Source organism: Pseudonaja textilis, chromosome 1 (assembly GCF_049901715.1).
Source record: "Pseudonaja textilis isolate UNSWEBS1 chromosome 1, rPseTex1.2, whole genome shotgun sequence".
Lineage (NCBI taxonomy): Eukaryota > Metazoa > Chordata > Lepidosauria > Squamata > Elapidae > Pseudonaja > Pseudonaja textilis.
In genome coordinates, this window is record NC_141990.1 from 221625958 (window position 1) to 221644748 (window position 18791).

The 18791-nt window shown below is 40.7% G+C and overlaps 2 protein-coding genes across 4 annotated transcripts in view; one reads left to right on the forward strand and one right to left on the reverse strand.

Annotated features, from left to right (window-relative positions):
- Window positions 1-4212, reverse strand: part of TTLL4 (tubulin tyrosine ligase like 4) — a 29551-nt gene extending 25339 nt beyond the window's left edge. The window contains exon 1 of one of the 2 annotated variants that reach the window (XM_026707895.2): window positions 4010-4212. In XM_026707895.2, the coding sequence (XP_026563680.2) occupies window positions 4010-4192 (183 nt within the window). In that variant the 5' untranslated portion in view covers window positions 4193-4212. Of the gene's footprint in view, window positions 1-3762; window positions 3890-4009 lie in introns of those variants that run through there. The other variant, XM_026707896.2, reaches the window with a different exon arrangement.
- ZFAND2B (zinc finger AN1-type containing 2B) lies at window positions 4027-17062 on the forward strand. Of its 2 annotated transcripts, none has more exons than XM_087920593.1 (10): window positions 4027-4150; window positions 4556-4662; window positions 6835-6929; window positions 8284-8415; window positions 9210-9361; window positions 9708-9812; window positions 10961-11033; window positions 12031-12107; window positions 13348-13438; window positions 14759-17062. In XM_087920593.1, the coding sequence occupies exons 2-10, from the start codon at window positions 4608-4610 to the stop codon at window positions 14795-14797; spliced, it is 819 nt and encodes a 272-aa protein (XP_087776719.1). In that variant the 5' UTR covers window positions 4027-4150; window positions 4556-4607; the 3' UTR covers window positions 14798-17062. The 2 variants fall into 2 exon arrangements, with proteins under 2 accessions (XP_087776719.1, XP_026563683.1); XM_026707898.2 differs by having other exon boundaries at window positions 4065-4275.
- Window positions 17063-18791: the final 1729 nt, after the last annotated feature.

The following is an 18791-nucleotide window of genomic DNA, read 5'->3' on the forward strand; positions in this document are numbered from 1 at the left end:
CCAGTAGATTAAAAATGGGCATTGTATCTAATCATTTATGAATATGAACAAAAAGGCTATCATAAGAGGGAGATCACTTTCTTCAGGAAATTAAAGGTGGGAAGCTGAAAATACTCCTAAGCTCTATTCTCAAACTTGGAATGTATTAAAAAAGAACTGAACATTTTTTTAGATAAAATAATTACACAAGAATGGGATGATTTGTAATCAATGGCAGGAAGTTGTCTGTTTTACTGGTCACCTTTAAAATGTTTTGGTAGAAATAGATTTAAATCAAATTAAAATGGGTTAAATTAACTCTTCTAAAGATATTGGTTAGTAACTCTTAATATCAATTGTTAACTCTTCAAAAATTAATTCTAAAAGATATTAATTATTCCAATCTTAAATAGGTCCAGAGGGGTTTTATCACATTTCCCATTTTCATGTTTCATGCAAAGTATAGCAAAAACAGAGATGTCCCTCCCTAAGCATGATTCCTGAAATATTTCAGAAGGTAGTTGTAAGAGTTAGAGCTATGGACGCCTTATACAAGGCTTTTGTTTGATTGGTGCCAAAAAGTGATTCACTTAACAACCACAGTAAAAACTGCTAAAAATCAAGTCCAGACATGTAAACATTTACTTAATGAATGCATCATTTAGTGATCAAATTTCTGCTCCCAACTGTAGTCAAAAGTCAGGAACTCCCTGTATTATATTGGTAAATCAGATAGTTTCTGATAGTTTCAGCAAAAATTTCAAACAGCACTGACCTAAAAAGTGTTTACCATTACTTTCTGTAAGTGCATGGTAGAAAAGTGACAACTACAATTTTTAATAAATACTTCTCAATGAGAAGCATCTCAATAGCAAACTTTACGGAGGGCGGAACTGCACCCCAAAATTAACATCACAATAGAAATGCAGTACTGCCAAATATTTAGTTGAGAATGAACAAATCTATTAATCTTTATTTAGAAGTCCAAAGATATTACTCCAAATAAATATGCATAGTGCTAAGTAAGATTTCAAATGTCAAGCTACTGCACCAAGTATATCATTTCCTCAGTCTATCTTTGATCTATTCACAATTTGGTAAGATATCCATACAAAAACACTAAATAGTTTTTGCATTTAAAGTATAAAATCCTATCAATATCTACCTGTCCCTTTAGAAATAAAGCTGATGCTAATAACTCTAACAAGACCATTTTTAAAGGAGGCAGCCCTATCCCCTACTTATTGAATCTTTTATCTAAGCTTTGAAAACAAATTAATACTGTTAGTTCTGAAAAATCTTGGTTAAAGTAGCAGTTTCTGACCTTCTTAAAGCCTATTAAAAAATCAAACATTTTGATTTTATACTATGGTTTCCATTAATGTACAAACCATTTATGTGAAAACCAAATTGCTTCCTGGTACTACTGTAAAATAAAGAAAAAGCTGTAAACGTTTAACATGTTCTAACTCGCCTTGACATCTATAACTCAAAAGAGTGAGTTAAAAAGAGTTAACACTGTGAATTAACAGATGAATTAATTTTCTCCTAGGCTCAAGCAAAATGAGGGGCATCTGTAAATAAGATTCATCTCTTTTTTTGACTTCTGTAAACCTATTGCCTGGATGCTACCTTTTTAATAACATGAGCTGCATTGGTAGCCTTAAGCAGTAACATTTACTGTAATTGCTGGAGATGTAATAAGTGAATCCTTGGGAGCATATATTTTCAAAAGACACTCCCAGCTATGAAATCTTTTCCTCAGAGAGGCCATCTGCCATCTATTGCTTTTAGCTATTACCTTAATGTGCTGCTTTAGAAGCAGTTGCATATGCCAGGGAAGACTTATCTTAATATTATAAATCAATTCACAAACACATTCCATTTCTCCCAGATTGAAGTTTCTAAGCTCAGGAATATGCCATCAAAGACCAACTGCACAGAATTGAATCAAAAGAGCAGTGTTTCCTTAATATAGTGTCTAGAGACTTCTCAGGTAATAAACAAGTAATAAAAAATAAAATTTGAACTTGAGACCTAATCAAACCAATGTTCTTATTTTCCTCCTGGAAGTACTACACATTGAATCCACTTTGACTGTGGAGACTAAGTGGAGACTTCCATTAGTCATCGGAAGTTGAGGAAAGTGAGTTTTGCCAAATCTTCTTTCTACACAATTCTACACTCACCATTCATCTGCTCCAGATTTGAAACATGTCTCTGAATATGGGAGGTAATACAAGGATGCTATTATTTCAAGGTAAGCTACTTTTCTCCTTGAATGGTTTTTCATAAGGCTTAGTTTCCAGATCCTAACCAACCTCATCATTTTCCTATAAACATTCTCTATTTTGACAACATTCTTTAAATATGTCCATAACTGGACTAATTATGCCAGACACAGTATGATTTCTAAAAAGTAATACGGTGTGATTTTGATCCTATGGTTCTGTTAATGTAACTTAGAACCGTATTAACTTACTCAATTCTTATTAGCCACCTACATTTTCCACAGGGGCCTAATATATTGAGCTATGCCCCAAATAAAACATTGCGGCTATTTACAAATACAAAACAATGTCTGCATCAATGACAAAAAGATTATTAAGAACAAAGTAATGACCAAGAAAATATAGAAGTTCAATCTCCACTTATAAAAGTACTTAGGCAAGTCATTCATTTTGGCAGCTTTATTTCACCATGTCTAAAAGAGAACATCAGTAGTGATGCTTATTATGACAAATGACCAAGACTTGAAATAATTACAAGATTCCTCCCCATGGAGAAGAAGCCTATAAAGTTGAATATCACCTATTGAAATGATAGAATACATTGTATCCCATGGATACAATGCTTGCTTGCACTATCATTCCACCTATCTTTCTCAGACCTATTGTATGAGCTAGCTTGCCTACCCACGTGTAGAGTTTGTCTTGCAACAAAAGGATTAATCTTTTGTGAATTGTAATCACATATACTGCTGATGCAAAGGATGGCAAAATAATTATCCAAAAGGGAGGGGGAGTTATTTTTGATACTTTTGAGGGCAAATAACCGAAGATCCCAAGCTCTCCCTAATTTGCTCATCCTGAATTTAACAAAGGCCTCCTCAATATAAATTTGGGGTTTTTTTTTTACACGAATCTCTCTCAAATTACTATGCAGTAACCCTAACTGCCCTCAAGACACGAGGGAAGGAACAGTATGACAGAATGGAAGGGATCTTAGAGGTCTTCTAGTCCAACCTCCTGCTCAAGCAGGAAACCATTTCAGAGAAGTTGACATCCAATCTCTTCTTTAAAATCTCCAGTGCTGGAGAGTTATAACAGATCCCATCTCCCCACCATCACCTTGGGAAGAAACCAAAGGTCAAGTCTATAGGAAAATAAGCCCGGGTTCTGTATAAAACTATATAAAGGAGAATAATTCAATAAAAGAGAATGTTTGTAGCTCAGGATTGAAATGCGGAGGGTCTTTAGCGCTAGTTGACATCATTAGCGCTAGTTGACTGGTAATGTTACCTAGTTTGGGTGACGAAAGGTCTGCAAGAAAATAACCGAGCTCGGAGAGCAGCAAGGCCCTCCCTCCCCCTATGTTTTTTAAAATAAATAATAAATTCAATAAAATCTGCCCAAAAGGGAGGAGTATTGTCCAAGGGAGCTCAGACTACTTGTTTCAGGTGGACTCAGTTCCACCGGGAATTAAAAGCCGGGCGCTTCAGCGGAAGAAGGAAAAGCGGATCCACGACCCAAGACCGCGGGTAGAGGGCCCGCACTCACTTACCGGCTCCGGGGCAGGCGCTGGCTTAACCCCTCCGGCCCAACCCGATCCGCCTGCTGTTACCATAGAGACACTTCCGGCTAAGGCGGGACTAGAATGCCGCCAATGGCTGTTCCTAGCGTTCGGACTCTTTGCCTAAAGGGCAATCCCGACCTCGGACGGAATTCTCGGTTAATTCCTCGCGTTAAAAAAACAGAAAGAAAAGAAAGGACGGGAACTGTGCCGCTAATGACTACAACTACCATCGTACCCCGCGCCCTTCCGTGCCGTCCGCATTCGTTTCTACCAGCGCGCCCTTAGAGGCTCTCCGGCGGCAGAACCTCGCTCCTCTCACATCCGTACTACATTTCCCGGCATGCCGCCGGAATACGGCGATCCCAAATTTCACCGGGTAGTAGGGATTAAGTTTCTTGACGCGGAAGGGTCCTAACATGGCATGACATCATCGCAACTGGGGACGGAAGTGGGTGGGGCAAAAGGCGCGAAGGTTTCCTTGTTTTACACAGCGAAGAGAGGGTGAGGATAATTGGCTAGAGCGGCTTTCTCTCCCTCCCTCCCTCCCTCCCCCAGTTTTTGTTCCTCCCGGTTGTATAGATTACTTGAAGCGAGCGCCGTTCTCCCTTCTTCCCCCTACCTCTTCTGGGTGTTGCAACTCTCTCCCCTCCCCTCTCGCTGTTCCTCGGCTGCATTTTTTGCATTTTCACCCGGTCCCCGCTGGGTCATAGCCGTCCGCCCTTTGCCGTGCATTTCTCCCGCTCCCGGAACTCCCGGGTTTTAAGTCTCTTCTTCCCACGAGGTACCGTTCTTCCTCCCCCGCCACTCCCGGAATCGACCCCGTTGGCAGCTTCATGGAGTTCCCAGATCTGGGAGCCCACTGCACGGAGCCCTCCTGCAAGCGCCTGGGTGAGGATCTGCCTTTAACTATGGGGCGGGGAGAGAAGGTGCCTCCCATTCGACCCCACCCCGCTGGTTCTCTTGGCTGGAATTTGGAAAGGGCAGGAAAGAGAGAGGTAGTGTGGTCGGAGTGAGGATCGGGACTCTTTCCAGCCATGCGTGGGAAGGACGGGGAAGCTGGCAAGTGGGTGGGTGGGGTGTCTTCCACTCTTTTCCCCAAGCAAGTGGGAACTGCTGTGGCTTATAATCGAGACTGTAGCCTGCATGCATCATGGAAAGCTGGGTTTTCCTAGAAGTCTGGCGACTAGGGGAATTTCTACATATTGCCTTTTTTAAACAAATGTATGAGAAGACACTTCCTGAGATTCAGAAGAAGGATTAAAGGTGGGGGGGGGCATGATGGCAATGTTTGAGGGGCTGCCACAAAGAGGAGAGGGTCAGTTTATTTTCCAAAGCACCTGAAGGCAAGACAAGAAACAATGGATGGAAACTAATCAAGGAGAAAAGCAACCTGGGATTGAGGAGAAACTTCCTAACAGGACAATTAATCAGCTGAATGGCTTGTCTTGAGAAGTCCTAGTTGCTCCATCACTGGAGGTTTTAAAGAAGAGACTGGACAACTATTTATCTGAAAGGTGTTTGGACTAGAAGACCTCCAATGTTCCTTCCAGCTCTATTCTGACCGTATGAGTGGATTGGGAGTGGGATTTGGGGAGGAGAGGGTGGCCTGCTGAACTCATTGTTTTGCTAATACTTTGCAGGTTGAAAAAGAGACCAATACAATTGCTCTAAGATACTTATAGCTTGGTTATATGTTTTCTAATGGCTGTGTGTGGGAGTAAAGCATATTACAACAGCTAACACGTTAATGACGTCCAAGTGGTGACACTTGGCATTATTTCAATAAACAAAGAGATCAGCAGGGCCTTCTCTATGGAGATGCACTCTTGGCAATTGTTTAGCTAAAAGCTTTGAGTCCCCAGATGTTTTGATGTTTAATGTGAAGATAAAAGCTTTATTCCCAGAAGAAATCAGACCAGCAGCCTTTGTTTTCTGTTTTAATTAGATATGCATTCTCTCTGGTGAACCAAGTTGCTATATTCATTTCACTCCCAATAATGAAATAAGGCTGTCCATCTTAGAAGGGCATTCTACATTAAGAATGTAACATAGACATTAGATTTTAAAAATGGTTGCATACTTCAAATCGGAAAGATTCCATACAGAGTGCTGGCATACATTTTATGCCTAACTCTAACAAAGAATGTTAGAACGTTCAGTAAACTGTTGGTAAGAGGTTATGTCCAAAGATCTGGATCTTCAGGATTCTGCATGATATGAAATGTGAACCCTTTGGAGTGAAATTATGGGTTAATTATAGGAAATAACTGAAAATTCAGTTAAGTTCATAATTGAAAATTGTAAAGGTGGAGGACTCTCCATATCTGAAGGAAAATTTCCAGTCAGTTTATAGAATTCAAAAAATATTGGTTCCTGAAACATTTCAAGTGGATTATACTTGACTGTCACAATTTTGTTGACATGATCTGTCTCATGTTTGAGGTTACTTGCATTCTATCTTATTTAATCCAGTTCTGTTTTAAGACATGACTCTACAAATGTGAATAAGTCATTAGTTTTTGTAATCAATTTACAAAATTAGTTGCCATGGTATCTTCTTTGTGTTCAAATCTTCTCGTCTGTTTAAAAGACATGTACCTTTTTAAACAAAGTCTGACAATACTACTACCATGACATCCAGTAAAATGCCTAGAACAGGGGCGTCAAACTTGATTTCATTGAGGGCTGCATCAGGGTTTTGTTTTACCTTGGAGTGCTGGAGTGGGCGTGGCCAGGATGGGCATGGCCAGCATGACATCACCTGTGTCGGAGGGTGCCTGTGGTCGTCCAAGCGCTCTGCCAGCGAAAATGGGCTCCTGAGCTCTGTTTTTGGCTGTGACGGCCTCCTGCAGCCCTCTGCCAGCAAAAATAAACCTCCCGAGCTACATTTTCACTGGCAGAAGCACCGCAAACCGGTCCTTTACTGTTTCCAGGGTGGCCCCACAGGCCAGATCTAGACACTCAGCGGGCCAGATCCGGGCCTTGAGTTTGACACCCCTGGCCTAGAATGTCATTTGAAAAGTTGCAGGGAAACCATTTCATTACTTGTTGTTTCCTCAGACTTCCTTCCCTTGAAATGTGATGCTTGTGAACAGCTATTCTGCACTGACCATATTGCCTATGCCCATCATAACTGCACTTCAGCATACAAGAAGGTAAGCAAAACTGGAGGGGATCCAATTATTCTTAATTTCATAGAATATAGTGATTCTATCTTGGATAAGGCACAAAAGAGCAGAAATTTTTTGCTCAATGGAGACTGTTCGTTCGGCAACCTCAGTTGAAGCATCTCTCGCCCTCGAGAATAGCGAAAATGTCTCCTAACATCCGAATCGCTGGAAATGTAAAAAGAAATGGAACATTCTTTCACATGTGGTCCTGCACTGAAGCCCAAAGATACTGGCATAGAATAAAAAAATGGTTAGAGGAAATAACAGCGGAGCAAATTGAATTAAAACCAGAATTCTTTTTATTGGGGATATTTAATAGACAAATTTCTTAAAAAGTCAAATATATAATACTGCACATTCTTACTGCAGCCAGAATAACCTTTGCACAGTGTTGGAAACAAGCAGATATTCCAACAGAGGAAATGGTCATTCAGAAGATAACAGCCTGTGCAGAGATGGATAAGTTAACCTTAGCACTTAAGGAAAAAGAAACATCAGACTATTATAGAAGCTGGGAATGCTGGTATGACTGGATAGAACAAAAATAGAAAATATATTAATAAACAATGTAAAATGTAAAAGAGGTAGTAATTATATATTCGCAATAAGATGTATTTGTAAATATATCACCAATATTGATGACAAACAAGGAACCATAGACTGTCGATAATAGAATTACTAGTTTTTAATCTTTTTTTTCCTTTTTCCTTTTTTTTCTGTGTGTTGTGTATGTATTTGTTTGATATTTTAGTTGTATAATCAATAAAGTTTAATAACAAACTAGAAGGAGAATCCTAACATCATTGGAGGCAAACCAGAGCTACTGAAAAAACAAGAGTTACTTGAGGAATCCTAAGTTTGTAGAAACCAAATAAATAATTGCTAAAAACTGAAAGACATTGTTTTTTTATAAAAAATGAGCATGCCCAGTACTAAATGCTAAATATCTTGGAACAGGTGAACTGAAAAACAGAGGAGGAGACAAAGATTATCCTGTTTGGAAGGAGGTGGTTAAAACTATGAAAGGCATAGTTAGATTATGATTATTTGCTGCAACATTGTGATCCAGATGAAATTGATGGTGACTTGGTATAATGTTGATTTTTTGCTGGTCATCACTCAAAATCTAGTATAATTGGAGCTGTATATGAAATAAAATAAATACATCTGCTCTGTTTCCAAATAAGTGACCTGATAACTTTTTTCACAAGCAAAGTTATGTGATCTTGAAGGTCATGGAAGTAGTATTTGAAATATCCACAAGCCACCATTGTCTGCTGTAAGATGCATGAATCAAGGAATTTTTTACATATCACCCAATTTCTTATTGTCTTCCTAGGATGTACAGGTTCCTGTTTGTCCACTGTGCAGCACACCCATCCCTGTGAAGCGAGGAGAAATGCCTGATATTGTGGTGGGAGCCCACATAGATCAAGACTGCAAATCAGACCCAGCACAGCGTAAGAGAAAGGTAAGGGACTAAAGTCTCTTCCATTAATATAGATAATGTTAAGTTCAAATTTTTTTGAAAAGTTTCTTATGTTCCAGGCAACACAGTCAAGATAAGTATGAGCAAGTGGCTTCCAGTAAGAATCTATTGCAGAGTAAATATCTCTGAAGGAGCAGGGATAGCATTGCAATGGATGTTGGCAGCCAAATAGTGAATTTTATCTGAATAAAAAAAAGAAATTGAGAGATTTGCCCACTTGTACTCCATAGCTGCTTCTAGTGAGTAGACTGCAGGAACTGAAGTTTATGCAGTTGAATTGTGAGTTGAGCAGCTGGGAGTCCAGGGGTTTCAACCAAGTTCACAGCCATAATGTAGCCTATGTGGACACAAGGTTTGCACAAGCCTCACTTTCTTAGATCCATTGGGATGTAATTAATTTACAGTTAAAGATAAATTTTCTGAGCAGTAGGATAAGAAAAATCATTTGATGAGTCAACGTGACTTCTGGATGAAAAGAAAAAAGGGTATAAAAGATTTAAAAACTTTTGGAAGTAGCTAAACAAAGAGTGGATTTAAGAAAGTTTAAAATTGTTTAAAGGGAGCAAGAAGGATTTTTTGATTTTTTTGAAAGATTTTTTTTTTTTTGGTGAAAAGTGCTTTTGAATAAGCACGTGATCACCGAACCGGTTGTTATACTTGTGGAATCCCACCCCTGGGTTGGAGGCTTCATAAATAATAAAGTAGGCAGACTTTGTTGATTCTCTGGTTGAAATTCAACTCTACACTCAACTCTGATTAAACTCAACTTTTCCTAGATCTTCACCAACAAGTGTCAGCGTCCTGGCTGCAAACAACGGGAAATGATGAAGGTGCTCTGTGACCAATGTCATGGCAACTTCTGCCTCAAACACCGGCATCCCCTGGATCATGACTGCAATGGGACTGGGCGTTCACTCTCCAAAGCTGGGTAAAGGCAGGACTGAGAATTTTACTAGATACAATTGTATAACAGTGGTACCAACGCGTCTGTGTTACTTTCCACCATTTTCTGGCATTTCTATAAAAGTAATTGAAAAGCAAGAAAGTGCAGTTGCCTCTTGAAAAAAGCACCTTTGGGACAACCATGACCTGGATGAGGGAGAATCTCCATAGACCCTACTGTTTGAGTTTAGCTTGAAAGTCAGATTAATCATACAAGAGTGAGACTTAACATGGCTGTCAAAAAGTTGTAAAGCAGATATTGATTCATTTCAAGGAAAGGCAAATGGATCGTGTGAGGTAGTGATGGGCTGATGCTTTGTTTCTGGTTCCAGGAATGCTGCCATATTCAGGGCTCAAAAGTCTGCCAAAGAACCTGTAAGCGCTACATCTAGCGGCGTAGCCATGAGGTCTCATATCAGCCAACCAACCTCTAGCAGGTAGAGTCCTGATCTGAATCTGGATGCTTTCTTGTCTTTTTCTGTTTGTAGTGACAGCTTTCCATAAGTGCTGCTTTGACTTATGATATTTGACACTTCTCTGTCTGGGTGGAGCAGATAGCATGCTATTTTCCAGGTTTTTTTTAGAACATATGGAGAATAGTTTGCCATTTATTCCCATTAACATATGTTAACCAAGTACCGGATAACCATGCATTAGAATGTCGATCTTAGTATGCTATCAGTAGGATGTAATGCCTATCACTTTGTACTCTGCTGTAGTGATCATCATGCCTCTTTTTATGATGCATTGGTCTGTTTGGACACATACAAAAGATAGGTGAGACTTACTCAAAGTAAGCCAGAAAGGAAGGCTTGCTCAGATAGTTTATGTAACATGTGGAAAAATACCAGAATGAAGAGTTTGAGTAAGAAACTACAAATTACAGTTCTCAGTGTCAGCTAGCTTACGCAATAGCATTCTGGTAAAAAAGTATTAGGAAATGAGAGGGAAAATGAGGACTGGCCAAGCTTTGTTGGAAGGTATAAATCAAGGGCCTTCAAACTTGGCAAGTTTAAGATTTGTGGACTTCAACTCCCAGAATTCCTGAACTAACATGACTGGAGGAGGAATTTGGGGGTTGAAGTCCACAAGTCTTAAAGCTGTCAAGCTTGAAGACCCCTGGTATAAATGGATGGGAACAATAATTCTTGGGAGGCATCATACCGAGTGAGCATTCTGTGTGAACATCCCAACTCAATTCTTCTGGAACTCAAAAGTCTATGATAGCCAAATAGACTTTGAGCTGGGGAAAGTATGTGGCAGTACATGACTGTGTGAATAAGTGATGTCTATAGATCACAAAAGAAAGAGGAAAAAAACTGAATTTCTTTGCTTGGGTATGTTAATCTCTGAAGAAAAAGAACCAAGTGTTTTCCAGCCCTCAGAATGATGTTGTCTGTTTAATTGTATTCTCAGTCTGATAACCCTGTTGGTGCTAAAGATGTTATAAAACTGGATCCCAATTCAGTAATTCATATTTCTCCTTTGAGGACACAAGAACCTTCTGAGAACATTTGTGTTGGCAATTTTAGGATCTGCCAACTTCATGCATTTGGCAGCTGACTTTTTTCTCTTTACTGCACAGATCAAGTGAGATGGTAAGAGCACCTCAGCTACAAAGCCCAACTGTCCCTGTTGTTGCTCTGCAAAATGGTCTGGTAAGTCTAGTCAATATAGTATATGTAATACATAGGTTATGTTACCTGTTGATGTTATTCCCTTCATCAGTTGAATGGCTGCAAAAGAGGGTAATTATTATGACATCTTAAATAATTTGGTATTATACTTGCAGTAGAGGCCTAGAAAAAAAAGTAGGCCACCATCAGTTCACATGAGGAACCAACTTATGTGGTCTTTGCTTCTCTCCTGATCTTCCTTCAGCCATCCCATTAATTGATCAGTATCCCACCTCAGGGTGAAAGTTCCTCTCAGCTGTGAAATTTTAACTGGTTATTTTGAGCCAGCTACACTCCTCATCCTAACCTACCATGCCTCACAGAATTGTTATTGGTGAAAATGGGAGGAGAGAGAGTGTTATGGGATGGAGACCTCCTGAATGAAATGCAGGATAGAAGTCAGATAAGTAAGTAATCTGCCTCATGTGGGAGACTCTTTCCAACACCTTCCCTTAAGAACTACACCCAGCTGGCTCTTTAAAACTGTTACAGCTATTTACCACTATTGTTTTAAAAGAATGGGGAAATAGGGGCTAGAGCAGGGCTGTCAAACTCGTGGCCCAAGGGCCGGATGTCTCACATGCTGGTCATGCCCATGCCCGGTTTAGCAAAAGGGAAAAATGTCCCGATACGTCACGTGATGCCACAGTGACACCGCGAGTTTGACACCCCGGGCTAGAGAGTTGAGAACCAATGGAGAAGTAAGGAGGTCCAGCATTGTTTTTTGTCATGCCTCGTAGCGGCAGTTGCTGGTATGGATTCTGTAAGAACTCCCAGATCTGGTATCTTGAAGATATTGTCTGATATTTTGATCGGTTTTATTTTCATCATGCCTGCAAAATCCATTGCACATGAGGGAAAAATAGAACAATGGCACAATTCAGGTCACAGATCGTTGAAATGTGCCCAGCCATGTACAAGTACTGAGGATTTTGGTTTCCCTCAGGTGGGCTGATTCTGCTTTCATGCTTCATTTCAGAGTGAAGAGGAAGCATTACAGCGAGCCTTAGAGATGTCTCTGGCAGAAACTGCGGCCATGCAACCACAGCGCAGCAGGTACTGATAGCCAGTAGAAATCGATAGAGTTATACTACCATGAAGGCTGCTCTCCAAGCTTGGCTGTTTTATTGCAGGAGTTTCATTACCCAAACTAGGTAACACGATCAGTGCTATTCTGACTAGCACTGATCGTGTTACATACCATATTTTTCGGAGTATAAGACGCACTTTTTCCACCACCAAAAGTTGGTGGAAATGTCTGTGCATCTTGTACAGCGAATGTTGCTGAAGCTCCACCCACCCACCCACCAGCCCCCACCCTTTGGTCTCTGCCTCCCAGCAATTTGCTTCCTTAGAGCAAACAGCCTGTTTCCGCTTCAGCACAGCCTGATTAGCACAAGCAGCTGATTGTCGGTTGGATCAGCCTCCCGGCAATCAGCTGTTTCAGGCTTCAGGGATTGCCATAGCCTATTGCTGCCTCTGCGTGCCCCATTTTTGGCCTCCGCGTGCCCCGTTTTTGGCCTCCACGCACTCCATTTTCTACCTGTTCCGATCCCCACTGCCCAGAACGGGCCAAAAATGGGGTGCGCAGAGGCTGAAAACTGGGCGCGTAGAGGCCGAAAATGGGGCATGCAAAGGCGGAAATAGGCAATGGCAATCCCTGAAGCCTGAAACAGCTGATCATTGGGAGGCTGATCCAACCGATAATCAGCTGCTTGTGCTAATCAGGCTGTGCTGAAGATGACCAGACTTTTTGCAAGGAGGCAAATTGCTGGGAGGCAGAGCCAATTTTTTTTTTCTTGTTTTCATCCCCAAATGCTAGGTATGTCTTATACTTCGGAGTGTCTTATATTCCAAAAAACACAGTAGTTCAGGTAATGAAAAATCTGCAAGGAAACAACCAAGCTCAGAAAGCATCAGAGAGCCCTCATTTCAACCCTGAGCTACAAATATTCTTGTTATTATACTACCGTGCCAGGCTACGTGCTGAGAAGTTATATACGGGGGTGAGACGGAGGGGGTCTAAGACAGCAGTGCTCCAATTGTGCAGGAGTAGATTGCTTCTGATCCAGGGCAGATCTATTCAGATCAAGCCCAGTTCTCTTGGTTTCTGACTCGTGGGGTTGAAGGTGAGCATTCAAAGCACTCTGTACTAATCAGGCCTTCTGAAGAATAAACATAAAAGACTCTCCATCTAAAGATCACCCAACCTGCCAATGGTGGGATGAATATATCAGGAATGGGGAAAGATTAATTATAGAGGCTGTCTGGTTCATTTTGACTTTGTTTTTAAAAGCACCCAAGAGGAGGAGGACCTGGCACTGGCTCGAGCGCTTTCAGCTAGTGAGGAAGAATATCAGCAGCAGCAGCAGCAGCTACGGCAACAAGTAAACAAAATGAGCAATTTTTGATAATTCGGTGTCTTTATAGCTTGATGTACCGGTCATTTGTCTTGCAAATATCATACTGTGTTATATCCCAGCAAGGGAAGTGCTAGTCCAATTATTGGAATTCAAACTGGAAAAACTGGTCTTTTGGCCACCCTGTAAAGGTAGTCCTGGCTTAAAGACCGATTACTTACTAATCAGTCAGAGTTACAACGGACATCCCACAACACACAAAAAGTTAGTTATATCCAGATTTCTAACAGCAACATACAAACACATCCCCATATTCATATGACAAGCCGGTTGCAGCTTTCCATGGTCATGTGACATGATTTATGGTGGCGGGGTGTTTGGCAGAAACCGACCATTTCAGCTGGTTTCTAGGAAAAAAAAATACCCCTAGGAATGCACATACTTAACAACTGCAGAGTTCGCTTAACAAACGCTGTACAAATGGTTGTGAAATCAAGTCAGTCGTGTAGGTGTCTCGTCTTATAACTCTCATGGCTTATGACAAATTCCAGGCTCCATTGCAGTCATAAGTCGAGGACTATCTGTAGCTCTTTCTGAACCGAACCTTGGAGGCTGGAAATTCTGCTAGTTTTTGTTAAACAGTTTTCCTTGGCAGGTTCGGTAGTAATTAATTAGTAATTGTCCTTATTAGTCTGTGCAATAAACACTCCCCCCCACCGCCCCCAAAGCTTTAGGTGAACACAAGAAGCAGGTACTAAAGTCTCAAGTACCAAAATTTTGTTGTGTTTACTTTTGAGCTATAAAAATGGATTAAATAGGACTAACTCTTTAAAATGTAAAGATATAGACCCAAACAGTTGGAAATAGAAGGATTGCATAAATATTTGGAAATTGCATGATCCACTTTTGATACATAAAGAAAGTGAAAGTATCTTTAAGAAATTCGTTATCAATAGGATGGCTCAAATAAGCTATAGAACTCTCCATTGAGCCTAGGCTATTCTGTTCTGGTGGAATCTTTATAAATACAAACTTATGAGAGGGGTTTTTAATGAGCATATTCCAGCAAGACTTCAACAAGGATCTGCAATGCACGCTCACAATAGGAAGAAAAAGCACTGAAATGGCTGGCAGCCATTGATGATGCGGGGGCGGTGGGGGTGGGGCGCAGGCTTTGCAGGCTTGGCTAGTGCTAGTCTAGGAAGATGGGAGGGGTGTACAAGTGCTGTAGAATTCCCCCCCTTCCTTGCCGTAGTAAATGATGAACAACCTTGTGAAGAGAGGAAGGGAGGGAAGAACGTTTATCCCTCTCCGCTGTTCTCATCCACCTGTATCTTTGTCTCCTAGGCTCGAAGCCCAAAGCCATCCAACTGCTGCCTTTCGTGAGCATCACCAGAATCATCCAACCTGGAAACCATCTGTGGCCATTCTGGGGCTTCCTTTATGCCTCCTGGTTTAACACTGGGGCACTCTCAGAAGTACTAGCAATGAACCAAAGACTGAATCCCCTACCCAGATCTCGCATAGAGTCTCTTTGCCACCCGACTGCTGCCACATGCGCTAGGACTGTGTCTGTGCCTTCTGAGACAGCTGGCACCATTGCTTCCATTGGACAAGGCAGCAGTAATTATGAAACTACAATCCATAATTTTTTAATCCCCGTCATTTTTTAATCGGCTTCCAATGATGTGCTGCACTGGGAAAGTTTCACTGCAGAGGATGAAGTGTTGCCTTCCTCCAATTTTGCTTGGCCTGTGGCACATTTGGACAGTAGGTGGTGCTAAATGCTTTCATAGGAGGGACTTTCACTACCTCCTCCTCCTCTGCTGCTTCTTGCAAAATAAGGGGAAAATATCTCCCCATAGCTACTCTTTCGAAGTTTCTATGTCAAATAAACGTCTTAACTGCTAGTTGGGATTCCTAAGATTACACCACCTAAGCAAGGGAAGGAACTGCCGCTGGGCTCAGATCCATGTAACCCTTTCCTTGCTGGGAGCTGACAAAATCTTCTCATACTGAGTGTCTTGAATGTTACTGCCAGATGCTCACCTGTACTCTGATAGTCGGCACACTCTGACAAAAACAGCCAAAGATCAGACTTGAAGAAATGAGTAACCAACTTCCAATACAGAGCCAGTTGCTTTAGATTGCATGAAACAGAGTGCCTGGTCCTAGGTGACTCCCATGCTTCAGTGAGCCTCTCGGTAATTGGTTTCCATCTGATGCATGTTTGGTTGAGCCCACCTTCTGCCAGTTGTCACTTGGCTCCCTCCCTCTCTCTGCAGGTCCCAGGCATCGTCCAGCATTCTGTGTTTGCTGTGTCGCTTACAGGGTCAAAGCAGGGAAGATTATTGAAAACTGGCAGGAACCAATACACTGACAGATGGAAAGAGCTCGTCCTTTGCTTTCATTGGGTTAAATTTTCTGCCTTTGCAATGGGATTTGGGCTTCTTATTTTTTCTTCTGTATGTTCGCAGTTCTGAATGCCCCTCTGTTCTCTGCAGCAATTTCTCTGCAGCTCTACAAGGAATTGATTAAATCCATTGGTAGTGTTTGTTTCATATCAGTGGATACAACAAATGTTCTTTCAAGTACACATTTTAGGAATATCAGGAAATAATTATTTTGATTTGTTCTGAAACTGCCTGTACTGGGAATATTGTATGAACTACAATATTTGATAGACTAATTCCTTACTGGATAAAATTGAGAGCATTTGATTCATTGAAGAAACTATTCTAGCCCAGGTACTGGGGTAGAAAGGTTTCTTAAATGCAGCATATTTTCAGAATTACTTAATGCAAGGTTAATTTTATCAAGAAATTATCTGATCTGGCTTCCTAATTTGGAATTCATACTTTATAAGCATGCCTACAAATTATGCACTAGAATAAATACAATATTTTAGTTTGCAAGTAAAAGAGGCCTTTGTGCAAGCTATCTATAAAGACTTTTTGTCATGGAATCAGTCCACTTTTTGCAATTGCAAAACGGAGCAAGAATCAAATTTCTCCATGTGCATATATACATGCACAGACAGAGATATGAAGTTAGATTTCTTACTGAAAGAAGAAAGCTTCACCTTTGTGTACACTTGATTTAGAAAGCTTGTATTGTGCAACGCTGAGTTTACTTTTCAATAAATATGCATGGGTATGGACAAGATCTTATTTATGTTCTAGACATTGGGCCACTTTAAACAGAGTTTTAAAATGTACTTTTAAAAATCCAGTCAAATGAATCTTTATTTAAAATATTTTTAAATTGCTTGCTTGCTTGCTTATAATGTAGGCTTCATGTGAATATTTCCAGGTCCACTGGATAAGGTATTCTTATTCCTGTTTCCTGACCAGCTGTTAGATTACAAAATGGCTGAGGATGTTTGAATAAAAAATAGAGAACGGCCTTGACCTAAAGTAGATCTAATGTGCTCTATCCCAACAGAGTATAGCCCAATAGCCACATAGGCCAAAAAAATAAAAGTATTCAAATGTGTATATCTAGCTTGCTTGGAAGGCAGGCTGAAGAGCTGCATTTAGCTTCTAGGTCCAAATTTCAATCTTAGCCATGTGTGCCTGGTATTTGAAAACTGTATACAGCCATTTCTTTCATGCCTATGGTTTGGTTAGTAATTAAAAGTAACTATGTGTATCTATCTGTCTAATGAACTACATCACATACGGTGGGTTTATCTGAATAGCAAATGCCCAAAGAGGAAATGTAGATCTTCATTGTTAACGTTGCAGTATTCCCCGGTTCCGTTCTGTGCAAAAAACCATGCACCTTTGGTGGATGTAGCCTGTAAGATGTACACCTTTCTTGTTTCATAACAGTGACTTTCAAAAATGGACCATGTAGGTTTGCAAATTCTGCTGAGCTGAAGCTTCTAGTGCTCTTCGGCATTTGCTCTGCCAGCTTAGGTTGCTAGCAGTTGTGTTCAACAACTGAAAAACTACAGACTCCACATCATTGCTCTTTACTCACTCTTCTTAATAAAACAAGCTGCTACTTAGTTTTGCTGTCCCACAGGCTACATTTTAAGCCTTTTGTTCTTTTCATATTTTTATTAGTAATATCAGAAACCACATTTTGAATGCTGAGCTCATATTAAATTGGATTGTTCAGATATGGAATAGGAATTAATTGTGCATTTATCTGCTAGTGTGTTACATAGTTTGATTGTATTACCACTTTTTTGTGCACCATTAGTGTTAAAATCTCATGTCAAAAAGTTTGGGCCTGCCATGGAGATAATCCTTGTGATTGCAGCAATTTATTTTCAGAGGCAATTATCAATTCCTAACTCTAGCCCATTTGAGAGGAAGAATGTGAGACAGCCAAAAGAAGCCACTTAATTGATTGGGGTACAAAAGGTGGATTGGTGGATAAAAGGTGGAAAGGTGGCAATGAAATATAATAAGAATACAAACAAACCCTGGTTACTGACATAGAGAACATTTTCACTACAAAATCTGAAGACAATTTTGGTCCTTAATCTCTCTTGGAGCACCAAGGGTGTTAATCATTAAAGGTAGGAGAGCCATTGTGATCTTCAGTTGTGAAAGGACAAAATAATTTTTTTAGAGCCTAACTGTTTACAGCAGTGGTTTAAGACACTTTGAAACCAACCTCAGAGGCTCTGTGGGGCTTCCATTTCCATCACTCTCAGTCTGGAACCTGGTAAGGAAATGCTAGCCAGCCTTTGGGTTGCCTTTTGAAGAAATCTTCCCACCACTCATCTATCCCTCATGCCAGAGCTGCTGTACTCAGGCTGAATGCTGCCTGGCCCTATTTCCAAAGGCCCCTCTACAGGCATCATCCCACACTGCTGCCTTGCTGATTGGCTGGGCAGCAATGAGGAACAAGTGCGTTAGCCGGCCAACCAGGGATGATGGTGTAGGTGCTGCAGTTCAACTGCCCATTTGATTTTCTGTGCCAGAACTATCACCTGAAAGGAATAATATGTACAAGCTCATCCCAAGGTTCTCTCCTCTCTTCTCTCCCCCCCGCCTTTTTTTGGTCTTACTCAATCTACCATTATTTAAGATTTCAGTAGGCAAAATGGCAGCATCCAGCTAGCACATTTGTTCCTTTTTAGCCCACTAGAAGTTTTGGCCACCACTTGTCTTGATTAGGTCTGATTATTTCATCTGTTTCACACACAGACTCCTTCCCCAAATGCGTTAGGGCCGTGATTATTGATTGACAGTTAATAGTAACCTCTCTTAATCTCTGCCCCCACTTTTCAACGCCTCTCAAAACGATGCTATAGAGCTCTGCACACGAGAACAACTAGACACAAGGACAGTTTTTTCCTGAAAGCGATCACTCTGCTAAACAATTCTCTCAACACTGTCCAGCTATTTACAAAGTCTGCACT

Bases quoted from the DNA above. Each gene is read 5' to 3' on its own strand.
- ZFAND2B (XM_026707898.2), top strand. From the start codon at position 4,196: ATGACATCATCGCAACTGGGGACGGAAGTGGGTGGGGCAAAAGGCGCG. The intron at 9,813-10,960 runs GTAGAGTCCTGA...TTTACTGCACAG, and splicing joins AGCCAACCAACCTCTAGCAG to ATCAAGTGAGATGGTAAGAG. The intron at 12,108-13,347 runs GTACTGATAGCC...TGTTTTTAAAAG, and splicing joins ATGCAACCACAGCGCAGCAG to CACCCAAGAGGAGGAGGACC.